Source organism: Sceloporus occidentalis, unplaced genomic scaffold (genome assembly GCF_023333645.1).
Source record: "Sceloporus occidentalis isolate IW3139 unplaced genomic scaffold, rSceOcc1.0.p SCAF_14, whole genome shotgun sequence".
NCBI lineage: Eukaryota > Metazoa > Chordata > Lepidosauria > Squamata > Phrynosomatidae > Sceloporus > Sceloporus occidentalis.
This window is the reverse complement of record NW_028316994.1, coordinates 15,357,191-15,374,159: the sequence shown is the minus strand read 5'-3', so window position 1 is coordinate 15,374,159 and position 16,969 is coordinate 15,357,191. Positions and strand designations below refer to the sequence as shown.

Genomic DNA, 16,969 nt, shown 5'->3' with positions numbered 1-16,969 from the left:
GTTGGCTATGGGTTATTTTGCACCTGGACTTGGGATGGGATGTGGAATTCTGGGACTTGTAAGCCAAAAAAAGGAACTTTCCAGGACTCTGGGGAGAAATGAAGGTACATGTGGGTAAAGTAAGTTTGGTGGAGAGACTCAGTGGACCAAATGGAGAAGACATGTTTCTTTACAGCTGAGCCCTTCCCTCCCATCTTCCCTCCCATTTCTCATTTTGCTTTTCCAGGTGTGATGGACAACCCCTTGGTCATGCACCAGCTCCGCTGCAATGGAGTACTGGAGGGGATCCGGATTTGCCGGAAGGGATTCCCCAACCGGATTCTTTATGGGGATTTCAGGCAAAGGTGAAGTTGGTTGAGACAGTTGTGTGTGGGATCTACCTTCCCTACTCTCCACTGTGTCCTTTACAGTCCTTTACAGTCTCTAACATCTGACCCCAAATGCCTTCCTTAAGAGGAATTTCTAAAATGTCACTCTGGACATGGGGAAGAGATGGCTCTCTCTTTAAGTTATGGTATGGCTTGGACAATGTTGGATAATGAATATTAATGGGTCAATGTACTAGCTCTTAAACATCAGGAGTGTTAGTTGGGTTCACAGTCCAACAGGAGGAAACCTAAACTGGTGCTGTCTAAAAAACAGTTTAAATGAGGGGGGGGGGGAGCTTGTCCAGGTGAGAAAGTTGGTGGACATTGCAGAATTTGTTGCTATAGTTCTCTGTATTTGTTAAGAAAAAAAATATCCAGATGACATTTCTGTCCAACAACATCTGGAGGGCTGACTGATTCCCACTCCTGCTTAGGGCTCAAGCTGCCCCCTGCATGCTTGCTTCTTGCCCCAGTCAAATCTCAAGTTCCTCTCTTTATGAAAACTGGACCCTGTGCCTTGATATTCTTCATCTGGAACCCCACAGGAAGAAATTTTCAGGGGAAATGTAATACAGTTGTTCTCTCCCCACAGATACCGCATCCTGAACCCAGCTGCCATCCCCGAGGGTCAGTTCATCGATAGCCGGAAGGGAGCAGAAAAACTACTGGGCTCTCTGGATATTGACCACAATCAGTACAAATTTGGACACACTAAGGTGAGGGGGCAGAGCTTCCATCTGTGTAAAAAGGAGCAGAGCTTTGAAAAGTTATTTTGGAGGACTACAACCCCCAGAAACCTCCAGGTGCCATGGCCATGCTTGCTGGGGGATTCTGAGTGCAATTAAATGTCTGTGAGAAGGTTCTTTATGGTTTCATTGGGAGGCGAAGAAGCAAAGCTGTTCTTCAAGGACATGTCCACATTATAGGGTTAAATTTCTTATTTCCTTCCTTCTGCCACAAGGCATCCTGCAAAATGTAGTTCTTGGGGGAGGAGGAGATCTTGGGATCTCCAACCTAGCATTCTCAGCATCTTTTTCAAAAGTACAATTCCCAAAATTGGCTGTTATTTTTCTAAGGGTGGGAGGATGCCATGATTCCTAGAGGAGTACTGTATAAAAGAAATTTCTGTTTGTAGGTAAACTATTAGATTGAGGGAAGGCCTCAATCAGGGGTGGGCAAAGTGTTGCCCCCCCAAGACTGTTTTTGTGACCCTTGATGCAGACGTCTTGGGCTACCTTTTTCTGTTGCCTCAAAAAGTGGATTACATCTTCAGAAAGCCTCCAGGAGCTAAACTTCATTTTTTAAACAGAGCTCTTGGGCCTCCTGCACTGAATGACGTTCAAAACTATCAATTTTTTTCCAAGCTTATGCATGTATTTAAATGTTGCCACAAGCCACATTTCTCCCCTGTATTTTCCAACCCAACAGGTATTTTTCAAGGCTGGGCTGTTGGGACAGCTGGAAGAGATGCGTGACGAACGCCTTTCCCGCATCATCACACGCATCCAAGCTCGAGCACGAGGCCAGCTCATGCGCGTTGAGTTTAAAAAAATTCTGGAGCGCCGGTGAGTCCCACTAGTTGTGCATGGATCAGGGGGAAATTGTTACGAATGTGGGGGGAAAGATGAGATTCACAGGAAAACCAATTGCTCATAGACTACTAGAAAGCTATTCTTTAAAGGCAAAATGCAGGCTAATAGTCTCAAATGCTCAGCTGATGTTCCATTAATGAGAGATGGACTATTAATAGCTGGATCTCTTTGTGTTTTGGAATGAGATACCCATCAGAGTTTGGGAAAGTTGATGGGGATGCAAAAGGAGGAATATGTTTTCCTAAGGGTCCAACCTTCTTGTGTCTTTATTTCTCCAGAGATGCTTTGCTTATTATTCAGTGGAACATCCGTGCTTTCATGGGGGTGAAGAACTGGCCTTGGATGAAGCTGTTCTTCAAGATCAAGCCTCTGCTGAAAAGTGCAGAGACTGAGAAGGAGATGCAGGTGATGTGAAGGGGAGAGATCAAGAATCCTCCCAGGAATCTCATTCTTATTCTTAAGATCCAGAAACTCTTACATGGAGCTGAAATGTGTTTTGGAGGTCCAGGAAGCTGCCCCAGTGGACTTGACTCCTGAACTGGCATGCACTGTATTGAGCCATGTATGCTTGATGGGAAAATACCCAAATTCATCAAAATTAGATCTGGTCCCACTGACTTTGCTTCGCCATGCCCACCACATGGCCTTAGCCTCAACCTCCACTAGAATGGGGCTCCTGAAACACTTCCCAAATTGGAATCTGATCCTCAGACTAAAAAGAATCCCCACTCCTTCGTTAAAGAGTTGCCAGTCTGAAATGACTAATTAGATCAATCTGTTTCAAGGCTTTTAGCAGTGCAATCCAACATGTGTCAACTCAAGGTGTAATTATACTGTAGAATTAATGCAGTTTGACACCACTTTAACTGCCATGGCTCATACTACAGAGTCTTGGGATTCTAAAAGTTTTGACAATCTGTTCTATGTTCTCTACAGACAATGAAGGAGGAATTTGGGAGGCTGAAAGAAGCTCTGGAGAAATCAGAAACACGAAGAAAGGAGCTAGAGGAGAAGATGGTCTCTCTGCTGCAGGAAAAGAATGATCTGCAGTTACAAGTTCAGGCTGTGAGTAGATTTATTAGATCAGATTTAGACCCCCCTATTTCCCCTTTAGTCTTTCAGCCCTACTGCACAAATCTCCCCTGTATTTGAATCAAGTGCACAATTCAGAAAATGACTTTTTTGGATTATAACTTGCAGAATCTCCTAGTCAGCATGGCCAGAAAAATGACTTTTTCAAAGTTCTGATAATAGAGGCTTGAAAGCTTGCATTATTATTATTATTATTATTATTATTATTATTATTATTAATTGGTCCAATAAAGGCATCAATGTTTTGTGGATTTTGGAGTTTTCTTTTGTATTTTGGGAGTGCAGTTGTTCATCTTTGTTGATGGGGATGATGGGAGTTGTAGTTCAACCCATCTACAGCATTCGCTCTGTTCTTCTTTCCCTTCCTTTACCTCTTCCAGGAGCAAGACAACCTGAATGATGCAGAGGAACGATGTGACCAGCTGATCAAGAACAAGATCCAGCTGGAAGCCAAGGTGAAAGAGATGACCGAACGGATGGAGGATGAGGAAGAGATGAATGCCGAACTGACAGCCAAGAAGCGGAAGCTGGAAGACGAGTGCTCTGAGCTGAAGAAGGATATTGATGATCTGGAGCTGACCCTAGCCAAGGTGGAAAAGGAGAAGCATGCGACAGAGAACAAGGTGAGCAGAGAGAAGGCCTGAAGTGAGTGTGCCTTTGAGGGAAAAGCTGAGATTAGGGTTGGAAAGAATATTCAAATATATTTGCAAAATGATTGAAAAACATGACTTTTGCATTTTGAGAAACCCTGATGAGAAGAATCCTGGATTGACAAGAATCTTCGGAGTTTGGGATATGTTCTGTGCAAAATTCACACATATTTGTGTGTACTCCCAAATTGCAAACAGGCTTTGAAAACTGTGGTTTTTGAAGACTTTCTCACCACAGAAAGAAAATTGTTAAAATTATTCATTGCGTCCTTCAAGAAGAAACTTTGTGAATAATGTATTAAAAGATGAGTTCTGGAAAGTAGTTGTGTTGGGGTGGGTTGAGCATTAAAGCTCTCCTAGGCCAAATGTTGCCAAGTCTGAATTGATTGTCTTGAAGTGTCTTAGTCTGCAGTGCTACAGACCCAGGTTGTATTTATACTGGAGTTATAGCAGTTCGATATCACCTTAACCATAATGACTGCATCCTGTCAAATCTTGAGAACTGTAGCTTAGAATTTTCTGCTAGATAGTTCTAATGCAATCTCCTTTACTACTAGAGGATTCCATAGGATTGACTCACGATAGCTGAAGCGGTATCAAACTCTGTAGTGCAAATAAATCCCAGGAATGGGGAACGTGGTCCTTCAGATATTGCTGGACTGGAGTTCCCATCAGTCTTAACCTAGCCAGTGCTGAGCAATACTTAGAACTGTAGTCCAACAACACTCCCAACAATCACAAGTTGCCCATCCCTCCTATAGATATTTACATTAGAGGTAATCCCATTTACTTCAGTGACGCTTACTTTTCAGCGAATACATGTTGGACCTCACTGTTAGTCACCCACACTAGAAAATTTTTGAAATACATTAATTTGGTTGACTCTACTATTGCTGGAGTTATTGTTGTGATATTCTGAAATCTTTGTGTGTGTGTGTGTGTGTGTAGACTTGCATCCCTGTCAAAATGAGCTGGGTATCAATTATATATTTTCAGCTTGTTTTTGAACTGAAAGTCTTTTTACTAGCTTTGGGTCAAAGATAGTGGACATCAAACAAAAATAAGTAGGCCTGATTAAGCTACAGAAGGTTGGACTGAATTAGAACTAGAAAAAGTTACCTTTTTTGGTCTAGAACTGCCAGGCTCTCAAAGCCGGCTTGGCCATTAGAGATTCTGAGAGTTGGCTCCAGAATCAGCTAAACTATTGGATGCTGGCTATTTCATGGGTCTTGAGTATTTCTTGAGTATCTTCCTATCAGTTTGTCTTCTCAAAGCTAGTTGAATTGAATTGGCAAACTACAATGGTCAGACCTCAAGTTATGACTTTCCTCTCCCTTCCCACAACACCTTATATTTTGGGGAATTTGGTCTTCTTTTAGGTGAAAAACCTCACGGAGGAGATGGCAGGTCTGGATGAGATCATTGCCAAGCTTACCAAGGAGAAGAAGTCCTTGCAGGAGGCACACCAGCAGGCTTTGGATGACCTCCAAGTTGAAGAAGACAAAGTCAACACACTCACTAAAGCCAAGCTGAAGCTGGAGCAGCAGGCAGATGATGTGAGTCAAAAAACAATGCCAACAACAAGAGAGGATTCTCCTGAATGTGAATGTATGAACATAGTCAAACATGTCACCATCTAGCCTGAGCCTTTCCCAACCATGAACTCCAGATGCCTTTGGAAAACATGGCCCATCTTCCCTAGACAACTGGTCAGTTGGCCAGTAATGGGTCTTGTAGTCCAATTTCTGGGGACTCAAGCTGGGCAAAGTCTATGGTCTAAAATAAGTAAGACCTATCTATCCTTTAATCTATGACTGAACTATGGAATAGCCTGGATACCATGCCTAGTAGCATATTCTATTATCCTGAGCATAAGTAATAATGTGTTATATTACAATCCTTTTTCTCCCCTTCATTCTGCTGACTCTTGCTAAACAGTTGGAAGGCTCCTTGGAACAGGAGAGGAAGATACGGATGGACATGGAACGGGCCAAGAGGAAGCTTGAGGGGGACTTGAAGCTGATGCAGGAGAACATCATGGATCTAGAAAATGACAAACAACAGCTGGAAGAAAAGCTGAAAAAGTAAGAAAGATGCCTCTGTCTGGCACACCTTGAGAGACAAGAGGGGATGGAGTAGCACAGGATGAGGGACCAGAGAATTCAGATCTGTATGCAGTACAGAAAGGACACGTCTGGTCATATTTGGGTCAAGTCAGCTAATGAAGCCATCTTTGCCTTCTGCCAGGTGCACATGGCTACCTGCCAATGAAATATATGGTCTACTGCCAGCACAAGGCAATCAGAAGCTTTCTGGGACACAAGAAGATGTACTAGAATAGAGGACTATTGTCAAGGCTAGTGGGAGGGTATGAGCAAGAATGTAGTTTCTACATTCTTGACCACAGGGCCTTGCAGGTGATGGCATAGTAAATGAGGAGAGCAGTTGGATGGAAATCTTGCCTACCACAGAGATAGATGAGTGAGGTGCAGGAGACATATTTACTTCCTGAAATGCCCTATGCAGGAAAGAATTTGATATCAACCAGCAGAACAGCAAGATTGAAGATGAGCAGGCCCTTGCTGCACAGCTGCAGAAGAAACTGAAGGAACTTCAGGTAGGTGGTCCTTTGGCTTTCAAATGGACCTAAACTCATCTCGGACTTAGTAACATCCTTTCTAATGGCCCTTTGCTTTTTCCATCTGTACACCATGGTTCCAGTTCTAGAGCCATGTTCTATTCTATTCTAGGACATCTACCCCTTTTGGAGTAACAACCTTCGTATCTAGAGGAATTCTAGAACATTCTCTGCTCTTGAGATCTTTCTGGCCCTGGGGAATTTCTATTCTAGAGCAGCTCCCTGATCTAGAATTGCCCACAGCCTTGGGAGCATTTGATTTTAAAGCAACAATTTGCTCTAGAATTTCCTAGTCTACCCTAGGAATTTCCTTCACTCTAGAGCTGCTTCTTCCAAACTACCTAAAGAACATTTCTGCTACATGGGAGCTACTTAACATTGTCTTCACACACACACAAAAACCCAGTAAGATGCAATACTTTTAGAATAAAAGGATGTGCCAGTAATGATGAAATGATCTCAAGAACTTTACTCATGGAGTAGAAAAGTGTCAAAGACTAAGATAATCTTACATAGATCTATTCTGGGGGGGAAGAGACTGACAGGACTCATAAATTATCTTTCTTTTCCATGTTTAAGGCACGGATTGAGGAGCTAGAAGAAGAGCTGGAGGCCGAGCGCACAGCCCGGGCCAAAGTAGAGAAGCAGCGCTCTGACCTTTCGCGAGAGCTGGAGGAGATCAGTGAGAGGCTGGAGGAAGCTGGGGGAGCCACCTCGGTACAGGTTGAATTGAACAAGAAGCGGGAGACCGAGTTCCAGAAGATGCGACGTGATCTGGAAGAGGCAACTCTCCACCACGAGGCCACGGCTGCAGCCCTGCGCAAGAAGCATGCCGAATCTGTGGCAGAGCTGGGCGAGCAAATTGACAATCTGCAGCGTGTGAAACAGAAGCTGGAAAAGGAGAAGAGTGAGCTGAAGTTAGAGCTGGATGACCTGGGCTCCAACATGGAGCAGCTGCTGAAAGCCAAGGTGCAAGAATGAGGGAAGAGGGAAGGGCTGAAGCTAGTTAAGTGTGCAGGGAGCCCATTCATTGATTCCTCACTACTTTAAGGATTCTTCACAGGAAGGTAGAAGCTGGGAGGTGGTAGGTTAATATTTTCCAGCATAAGAAAAATGCATCCTCCCTAAACACTCAGAATCCCCCTAAATTAACATAAAAAGGTCAAAATTGTCACTGACTGCAACATTTTTTTACCCCTCAGTACCCTCAGTTCCTCCAAATACCAGGAAAATAGGAACAATCCCAAAGTACGTCAGAAAACAGCCAAAAAATGAAAGTGATCATGACGGTTGTGGTGGTGAAAAATGTCCCTCAGTCCCTCTTCATTTGCACACCCTGATTTAAAGGCCTACTTAAGCCCAGAGGTCCCCTCCAGGGAATTTTCTCATGGGTGGCTTCAGGAATTTGGAGGCACTCAAGCAAGAACCCACCCTTTTTACCCAGAAAAAAGAAGTAGAATGCGCATGTTGAGGGGGCACCTCAGAATCCATCAAGCAGATGAATTACAGGGTACCCTTTCTGGATGGGTTGATCCAGCTTCCTTAGACTGGATCTTTGCTGACATTTAGAGCTACTTCTGTTTCTTTCTCAACTTCCTTCCTTTTACTTTTTCCTCTTTTCCACAGGTGAATTTGGAGAAAACATGCCGTACTCTGGAGGACCAATCCTCAGATAACCGAGCCAAGCTTGAGGAGACCCAACGGACCCTCAACGACACCAACACACAGCGGGCTAAGCTCCAGACAGAAAATGGTACCATCCTGCCTTCCTTTACTCATCTTCCTGTTTATGTCCTTCCTCTTTGGGATGGCTGCTCTTGAGATCAGCTGTAGTTGGGGACAGAACACTCATCCCTCTTAGCTTATGACCTTTAACTTTCCCTTTTTTTTCTGCCATTAGGAGAACTGAGCCGTCAAATAGAAGAGAAAGAGGCTCTCATTTCTCAGTTGACCCGGGGAAAACAGTCATACACACAACAAATGGAAGATCTAAAGAGACAGTTAGAAGAGGAGGCTAAGGTATGACAATCTCTTGGAAACAGTAGGTCAAGACTGATGGGGATGGGGATGGAGAGATGCCACAAAAGAGAGGGCTGGGAGAAATCAGTCAAGAGTTCCTGCATGGCAGGGGGTTGGACTGGATGGCCCTTGTGGTCTCTTCCAACATGATTCTATGATTCTATGAAATGTATACATGCCCCTCCTTTCTCAGGCCAAGAATGCTCTGGCGCATGCACTCCAGTCTGCCCGCCATGACTGTGACTTGCTGCGGGAACAGTACGAGGAGGAGATGGAGGCCAAAGTGGAGCTCCAGCGCCTGCTCTCCAAAGCCAACTCTGAGGTGGCTCAGTGGAGAACCAAGTATGAGACGGACGCCATCCAGAGGACAGAGGAACTGGAGGAGGCCAAGTAAGTGAGAGAATGTGGAGCAGAGCTCCCAACTTTTCATAGGAGCCAGTCAATGAGCAGCTGACTGATCTGACAGGCTGGGCTACAAGAGTGGCATCTGGGTTTGAAGATCAAGTTGAAGCAGGATAACCCAAGGCATGGAAGAGCAGGAAGTTGCATCCACTCAGTCCTTCAGATCAAAGAACCAAGCCTAACATGACATTTCTTGTAGAAGGCCACATCTGTCCTCTGTCCTCGCAGGTTTTGGATGCCTCTTGAAATTCAGACCAAAAAAAGGTGGCTTAATGATTCCTCTTTTTTCACCAGTACTCAGTTGGTGGAATTTTGTCCCCCTGACAGTTGTGAAGTCCCCAGCTTGGGGCCTGTTTTGAGGTCTGATACCTCCCTGCTTTTCTCCTTCACTTACACACCACCAGTTTGTCTGGTTTTTGCTTCCCTAGCTTTTTTAACTGAATGGCTGTCCTTTCCCCATTTCTCCCCTCTGCCCAGTCCCATGGATATCACTCTTCACAGTTGGTTCCTCTAACGGGGAAGCTTTTGGCTCGGGTTATATTTTAGAATGGTGGCGTATAAGACGAGCAAAAAGCTTTTTGGTTGGAGGAGAAATCCCCATTTAAAAAGGCGCCAAGGTAGGTGGATAGGAAGACTGATCTGGGAATACTTTGACTTTGCTAACTAAAGGAACTGGAAGGAGTTGCTTTTCTGTGACTCATGAGGCTAAAAGAACAGGGGGTCAGCCAAGAAACACCCCACAAACATCATCAAAGCCACCAAGGCTTGCTCCCCTCCCTATGTAGCTCTTTGTTGATTCATATACAGGCCAGAAGTTCCAGGTGAGACACAGAAATGGCTCCCTGGTTCCCTTTGGTCATGTCATCACTTTTGCTCTGGTACCTCCTGGTGGTGTCATCAGTCTTTGCTCTGCCACTCCTTTGCCATTTCATCTATGAAAAGGTGGGAGAAATGACTTCTCCATAAGTGATGGAAGAAAACATCTCCTTCCTCCATAGTAAATTACTTGCTGCCATTTTTTGTGTGTCAGGAAGAAGCTGGCACAGCGGCTGCAGGATGCAGAGGAGGCAGTGGAGGCTGTGAATGCCAAGTGCTCCTCATTGGAGAAGACCAAGCACCGCTTGCAGAATGAGATTGAAGACCTCATGGTGGACGTGGAGCGCTCAAATGCAGCTGCAGCTGCCCTGGACAAGAAGCAGAGGAACTTTGACAAGGTGAGAAAGTAAAATGGATGCCAAGTAGGGCTGCCATGACAGGTCTGTCCCAAATCCTGAAAGTTCAGAGCCATATCCTAAGACCTTGGGTCAACATCTTGTGAAGTCATAGGAGGCTGGCCCTGGTAATATTGAAAGGGTAATAGAAAAGGCAGCATCTTAAAATGTCATTAAGCATGATAAATTAAGCATCATTGACAGCTGCACAGAGTACTATACACTATTAAGGTGAATAAACAAACTACTAAGTCTAACAAATGAGGAAAATAAATATACATAGTCTTCAAGGTAGTGCTCTCACCCTGAGATTCGCTGACCTGAAGATCAAAGAAGATGGTCCAGGCCTTGAAATCTGAGACCCCTAATACAAAGCACAATGCACGGGGGGAAAGGGGGAAATAAAAGTGAACAAAGGAAACAGCCTGCAACTCAGGTGAACAGAGCAAACATTATCTCCCTTTTCCCTATCTGCCCTGTTAGATCCTCTCTGAATCAAAGCAAAAGTATGAGGAGTCCCAAGCAGAACTGGAGGCTTCACAGAAGGAATCCCGCTCACTCAGCACCGAGCTCTTCAAGCTGAAGAATGCCTACGAGGAGGCACTGGAGCATCTGGATACTTTAAGAAGAGAGAACAAGAACTTGCAGGGTGACTTAGGCTGGGATGAGAACCTTCCTTTAAGGAAGGGCCCTTCTTTACTGCCTGGGGCCACCATCCCTCAGTCGTACATACCCATAGCTGAGTCTAATCCAAATCTTCTGTTTCCCTTCTCAACACAGAGGAAATATCTGACCTCACTGAGCAGCTGGGTGAGGGATCTAAGAGCATGCATGAGCTGGAGAAGGTCCGGAAGCAGCTGGAAGCTGAGAAAGTAGAGTTACAAGCTGCTCTGGAAGAGGCTGAGGTGAGAGAGAGAGAGATGGCCAGATTCCTGTCTTCATTCTCCCTTTAGTATCAAATTTTCTTCCTCCTTCCCAGTTTTCCTTTTTTCCTGCATCTTCTCATTGTTGCTGGTTTCCCACTTTTCCTGCATCTTCTCATTGTTTCTGGACCACAAATTTATTATTATTATTAACCTTTATTTATGAAGCGCTGTAAATTTACACAGCACTGTACATGCAATCTTTTTAGTTAGACGGTTCCCTGCCCTCGGGCTTACAATCTAAAAAGACATGAGACAGAAGGAGAAGGGTTTAAAATTTAAAATCAAACTACAATCACCACCACCACCACCATGATTTGTCTCTTTCCATCCTCCCTCTTTTTCTTATCCATTTGTTCTCTCACTTTACACATAAATCCCTGACTCTACAGGCCTCCCTGGAGCATGAAGAAGGCAAGATTCTCCGGGCTCAGCTGGAGTTCAGTCAGATCAAGGCCGACATTGATCGCAAGCTAGCTGAGAAGGATGAAGAGATGGAGCAGGCCAAGCGGAACCATATGAGAATGGTGGACTCGCTTCAAGCTTCCCTGGATGCTGAGACCCGCAGCCGCAACGAGGCGCTGAGGGTCAAAAAGAAGATGGAAGGCGACCTCAACGAGATGGAGATTCAGCTTAGCCAAGCTAACCGGGTGGCAGCTGAAGCCCAGAAGCACCTCAAAATTGCTCAAGCCCACCTTAAGGTAATGAGAAAGGCATCATCTTTTCTTCAGTATATCACAGATGTACTGATGGTGGAATTTCACATTGTGGTCTGGACAAGGTGGAGAAGTGCTTGAGAAGGATTGTTCTCATTTTAGAAAAGAAAAGCTTAAAAGTTGTTGCTGGCTTTCCTTTTTTGTGTTGCACAGGACAACCAGATCCAACTAGATGATGTCTTGCGAGCCAACGAGGACCTGAAAGAGAACATTGCCATAGTGGAGAGACGGAATGCCCTCCTGCAGGCTGAGCTTGAGGAGCTGCGCAACGTGGTGGAGCAGACGGAGCGTGGCCGAAAACTGGCGGAACAGGAATTGATTGAGGCCAGTGAGCGGGTCCAACTCCTCCACTCCCAGGTGAATGGGACCTCCTATTCTTCTGATATCACTTTGAATGATATATCTATTCCATGTTTATGCCATACTTTAACCCACACAGTGTCCTTTAAGAGATTTTGGACTTCACCTCCCAGAAGCCTCAGCCATGTTGGCCAATAGGCTAGGATTCTAGGAGCTGAAGTCCAAAATCTCTTAAAGAGCACAGTGTGGTGACCACTGTTTTAAGCTCACGGGAGCGGAACATTCCCACAACCCAGGACTAGGACTTTATCACATGATGCTAGAAAAGCAGAATTTTATCAGGATAAAAGCATCTTTGGCCACCTTTTATCACATGACATTGTGTCTGTCCTACTGCTGCCTTTCATTTTATTTGTTACTGTAGCGCACGTTTTAATTGATGGGCAAAACCCATCAATAAGCTCTCAGTCTTGCTGCTATTATAGCACTGTCTTTGTGTGATAGGTCCCTTCTGCGGCAGTTCCACTTTTCATACAGTTGCATGGTATGAGTGGCCATGATTCTGTTGGGAATTACAACCTGACGGCATTCTGAGTTGCATCTACACTGCAGAATTAATACCATTTGACACCACTTTAACTACCAAGGCTCAATGCTATGGAATTCTGGAATTCATAGTTTTATGAGTGATTTAATCTTCTTTGTCAGAGAGTTCAGGTGCCACCACAAATTACAAATCCCAGGATTCCATAGGATAGAGCCATGACAATGAAAGCGGTGTCAAACTGCATTAATTCTGCAGTGTGGCATTGGCCTACAACAGCCATGTGTTACCCCAGTATTGTTATTGGCAGAGTAAGGATGAATGGATAGTTATGTGCCTGAAGCCAAAGTGGGAGGTTGTAATGGAGGGGATATTTGGACTCAGCTTCTCTCTTTTCTACTTTTTGACACCTTCTCCTTCTCCATAGAACACCAGCCTCATCAACCAAAAGAAGAAGATGGAGACAGACCTGTCTCAGCTCCAATCTGAGGTAGAGGAAGCTGTACAAGAATGCAGGAATGCTGAGGAGAAGGCCAAGAAAGCCATCACTGATGTGAGTTGTTTTAAAAATGAAATTGCAAAATGTGGGGCAGAGAATGGTGACACTCAGGGATAATTTTAGCCTCCTTTCCATCACCTAAAATGGAACTGTCTAGCCTCAGATGCCAGATGCTCATCCATACCTCACCTCTTTTTTCTTGAATGGCTGTGAAAGAGGCTATCAATCCCATTTTGGAGAAAGGTGGGGTATAAATCCAATTAATCAATAAGACACAAGACCTGTGCTGGATCAGACCAAAGGCTTGTGTTTGCCAGCATACTAGTCCAGAAGGCAGAGCTGAAATAGGATGAAATTGTGAGAAGACATCACCAGCAGTGTTTTCTGATCCAGCTTTTTCTGTACAAATCCACAGCTGTGTTTTCTCCTTCCCAATGCCCCACTATCTAAATTTCCAGTTACACCTGTCATTGGATCTAGAACACTGCTATGAGGGAAATGTAAAAAGAGTACTTCTCTCATAATGATCATATATTAGTATTTTCCAGTCATGGCTTGAATTATGGCAGCTGCTTGTTTTATTTACTGAATTTATATCCTACCTTTCTACCAAGATGGGATTCCAGGTGGCATGAATCTAGTTTGGGCATGATGTTCATTGCAAAGACTTTAATGTTTCTTTTTAAGATGTGCATCCAAGGCTGATTTTACAAGTGAAATTTGAAGAAAAAAAAAGAAACAAAACTGGATTTGAATTCTGACATAGGAAACATTTTTTTTAATTGTTGCTATTCAATTTCAGTGATAAGAGTGACAGAAAAATAAGAGAGGAACTTCTCATTCATTCTCCCATGCACATATATATGTGTGTGTATCCGCTCACATCGTCCAAACTACCTCATATGTGACACTGTGAGAAGGGCGATTTGCAAAAACAAATGTGTAGGAAGAGAATTCATGGATGGCTTGTTAGAATCCCCTCACACCCCCAGTTTCCTGAGAACCATGTTTTCCATTCTGCATTATGGTCTACCAAAATTCAAAATGGTTGCTGTGAATGAAACACATGGGCCTGGAATTTGACTCTTGTGTTCTCTACTGGAAGGATTCTGTCAAGTTAATAGAAGTGTAACCTAAAATTGTCCTTTCTTGAAAGAACCATCTTGGTCGATGAGATATGTTGTGTATGTGAAGAGGAGATTGCTGTATCGCTAGAAAACAACTGCCTTGGCAAAACTCACAGGAATAACCATTTAATGAGTCTGGGGAAAAATCACCTAGTGATATAAATCTTTGCTTATTTAATTATTGCATGGAAGGATGAATATATGCCTTCCATCTCTGCCCCATATTCCTCTTGTTGAGTGCAAACTATTTTTGTACTTCCTACTCAGTTTACAAAATTTTAAGTAAACTGAGGACAAAGGGAGAAAGGGAGAGGACAAAGGATATTTTAAAAGCAATTGAACCAATGGGACAGCCGAGGATTAACTGAGGTTGTCCTTGCCAAATTTAGATAGTTGGAGACTACGTGAAATAGTTCAGAATTTTTCTGATTGGGTGAGATTTTGGGAGATTTTGTGCAGTTTTTGAAAACTGTTTATACACTTTGGAGAAAAAATTCAGAGCAAAAAAAGTTTCTGGCAAAAATGAATCTATTACAAGAAAAATTCTTGAATTACCAAAAAAATAAATAAATAAAAGAAAATTGTGTGATGCCTGGTCGTTTCCTTGAGAGAATGTTTCAATCTGTTGACACACTTTTTCTCATCAAGACTAGAAAAATTACAAGTGTTACATCCCTAGATTCACTGGCTATTGCTGTCAAGGAAATGGTAGGGGTTAAAGGACAGAGCACCCAGTGGGTTTACCAAGCTGAAACAGACCTGTCCTTCTTTCTTATCTCCTGAATGGGGCAGGCGGCCATGATGGCGGAGGAGCTGAAGAAAGAGCAGGACACCAGCTCACATCTGGAGAGGATGAAGAAGAACATGGAGCAGACCATCAAGGACCTCCAGATGCGTTTGGATGAGGCTGAGCAGCTGGCCCTGAAGGGTGGCAAGAAGCAGCTCCAGAAGCTGGAGGCTCGGGTGCGGGAGCTGGAGAACGAACTGGAGTCGGAACAGAAGCGCAATGCGGAGAATGTCAAGGGGATGCGCAAGTTTGAGAGGCGCATCAAGGAGCTCACCTACCAGGTGTGTGTAGGGGAAGGGCTTTGAGTTCTTTTCTTCTGGTTGAGTCAAGCAAGTTGCTGGGTTACAGCAGTGATTCCAAACTTTGGCCCTCCAGATGTTTTGGACATCAGCTTCCAGAAATCCTGGCTGCTGACCCAGCTAGCTGGGGCTTCTGGGAGCTGAAATCCAAAATATCCTAAAGGATTGAAGTTTGGGAATCACTGGATTACAGCCACAACCCTTCTTTGCTACAGAGTAGCATAAATATCCACTAGCAGAGATATCCCAGGATAAATACAGCCATTGTGCAGTGTCAAAAACCTGTTCCACATGAGTTGTGGAACTTATGTTTGAGTATGTCACTAACAGGATGCCACACAGCTACCCCTACCCCCCATTATGGCATTATGCAGACAGGAAAACTCTCCACTGATATGCACACCAACAATAATTTTAGCTTTTAAAAAGTTAGGATTGGTTCAAACATAACTCCAAACTAAAATTTGGGCTAATTCCTTTATACTCCAAACCATGGTTTATGAACCTGGCATACACTCAAACCTTGGGTTGTGACGTTTTCCCAGAGCATCCTTGGCTTCTCATCCAATGTCCTTCAGATCTTATGTAACTACAGTACAGAGCGAAAGTTCTGTTTGCCCAAAGGGCTGCTTGCAAGGAAACTACAGTTTGTTGGACTGTGTGGATTCAGATATCACAACAACCATGGTTTCCAACGAGAAAGATATGGAAATGCAGCTCAAGGCTTTTCTTTTCTCTCTTTTTTAATTTCATTTTTTTTCTCATCTGCAGACTGAAGAAGATAAGAAAAATCTGCTGAGACTCCAAGATTTGGTGGACAAACTGCAGCTGAAGGTCAAAGCCTATAAAAGACAGGCAGAAGAAGCGGTGAGTTCCTAGCTCCCATGCTTCAGTTTTTCTTCTGTCCTTTTTATAAGCAATTGTGAAAGGAACTGAAATTGCCAGATCAAACTGCAGCCCCATTACATGGTCTCCTCATCTTTCTGAATAAAAATATGTTCTACTAAGCCTATGCTGCTAGAATGTTCAGATTTAAAGTCATCTCATGCTTTTCTAAAGCTTTCATTGATCAGAGGGCTTACATCTAGGTCTTACAAGCTACCCTAGTGATGTTTTGGAGGATATGCTGCATGATAAAACCTTGGTAAACTCTGATATAAAGTCTTCTGAACAAGGTTTCCAAGATCTGAAGCTACTTGATATGATCAAACTCTGCCAAAGCTGAGCAGATAAGCTCTGCTAGGTCAGTTTTTTGCCCGTTCTTCTGCAAACCATTTGATGAAATCACAAATGGTTCAGCAGATTGACCATTTGGAGACTTTAGTTTAGTCTCCCTCTAAAAAAACTCTTTTCTTTTTTATTGTCCAGGTGGGTCAGCCGTTTTCCAGCAATACACAATAAAGAGATAAGTTCCACATGCTCTGAGATGGTCAGCTGTTTATTCCTTTTTAAAAAATAGCCCAATGCCTTTCAGTTTACATGAGAAAAGGCCTTCTTCACCAGATATTACTGGAGTTGCAAACACTCCCCAAAACAGCGGACCATTGACCATTGGGTTCTTTTTATGCTGTGTCTGGAGAGTGTTCTCAATTCTAGTGATTTCTGCTGAAGACTCCTGGAGAAGGCCTTTCCTCATGTAAATCAAAATGTGTTGGGCTATTTTAAAAAGGAATAAACAGTTGACCATCTCAGAGCATGTGGAGTTTGTCCCCTTACTGTTTTTATTATTATTATTGTTAACATTTATTGATATAGCACTGTAAACTTTTACACCGCGCTTTACAAACAGGAGATAAAATAGA

General features: G+C 43.6%; 1 protein-coding gene across 1 annotated transcript in view; it reads left to right on the top strand.

The window, feature by feature from the left end:
• LOC149304214 (myosin-6) overlaps positions 1–16,969 on the top strand; it is a 35,877-nt gene that overhangs the window by 17,323 nt on the left and 1,585 nt on the right. The window contains exons 17-37 of the mRNA XM_089479643.1: positions 227–344; positions 961–1,084; positions 1,797–1,933; positions 2,239–2,365; positions 2,897–3,025; positions 3,433–3,675; positions 5,082–5,258; positions 5,641–5,786; positions 6,229–6,319; positions 6,920–7,309; positions 7,967–8,093; positions 8,241–8,359; positions 8,553–8,749; positions 9,792–9,975; positions 10,456–10,621; positions 10,753–10,877; positions 11,288–11,596; positions 11,765–11,968; positions 12,883–13,008; positions 14,874–15,149; positions 15,939–16,034. Coding sequence (XP_089335769.1) covers positions 227–344; positions 961–1,084; positions 1,797–1,933; positions 2,239–2,365; positions 2,897–3,025; positions 3,433–3,675; positions 5,082–5,258; positions 5,641–5,786; positions 6,229–6,319; positions 6,920–7,309; positions 7,967–8,093; positions 8,241–8,359; positions 8,553–8,749; positions 9,792–9,975; positions 10,456–10,621; positions 10,753–10,877; positions 11,288–11,596; positions 11,765–11,968; positions 12,883–13,008; positions 14,874–15,149; positions 15,939–16,034 — 3,611 coding nt within the window. The remainder of the gene's footprint in view (positions 1–226; positions 345–960; positions 1,085–1,796; positions 1,934–2,238; positions 2,366–2,896; positions 3,026–3,432; positions 3,676–5,081; positions 5,259–5,640; positions 5,787–6,228; positions 6,320–6,919; positions 7,310–7,966; positions 8,094–8,240; positions 8,360–8,552; positions 8,750–9,791; positions 9,976–10,455; positions 10,622–10,752; positions 10,878–11,287; positions 11,597–11,764; positions 11,969–12,882; positions 13,009–14,873; positions 15,150–15,938; positions 16,035–16,969) is intronic.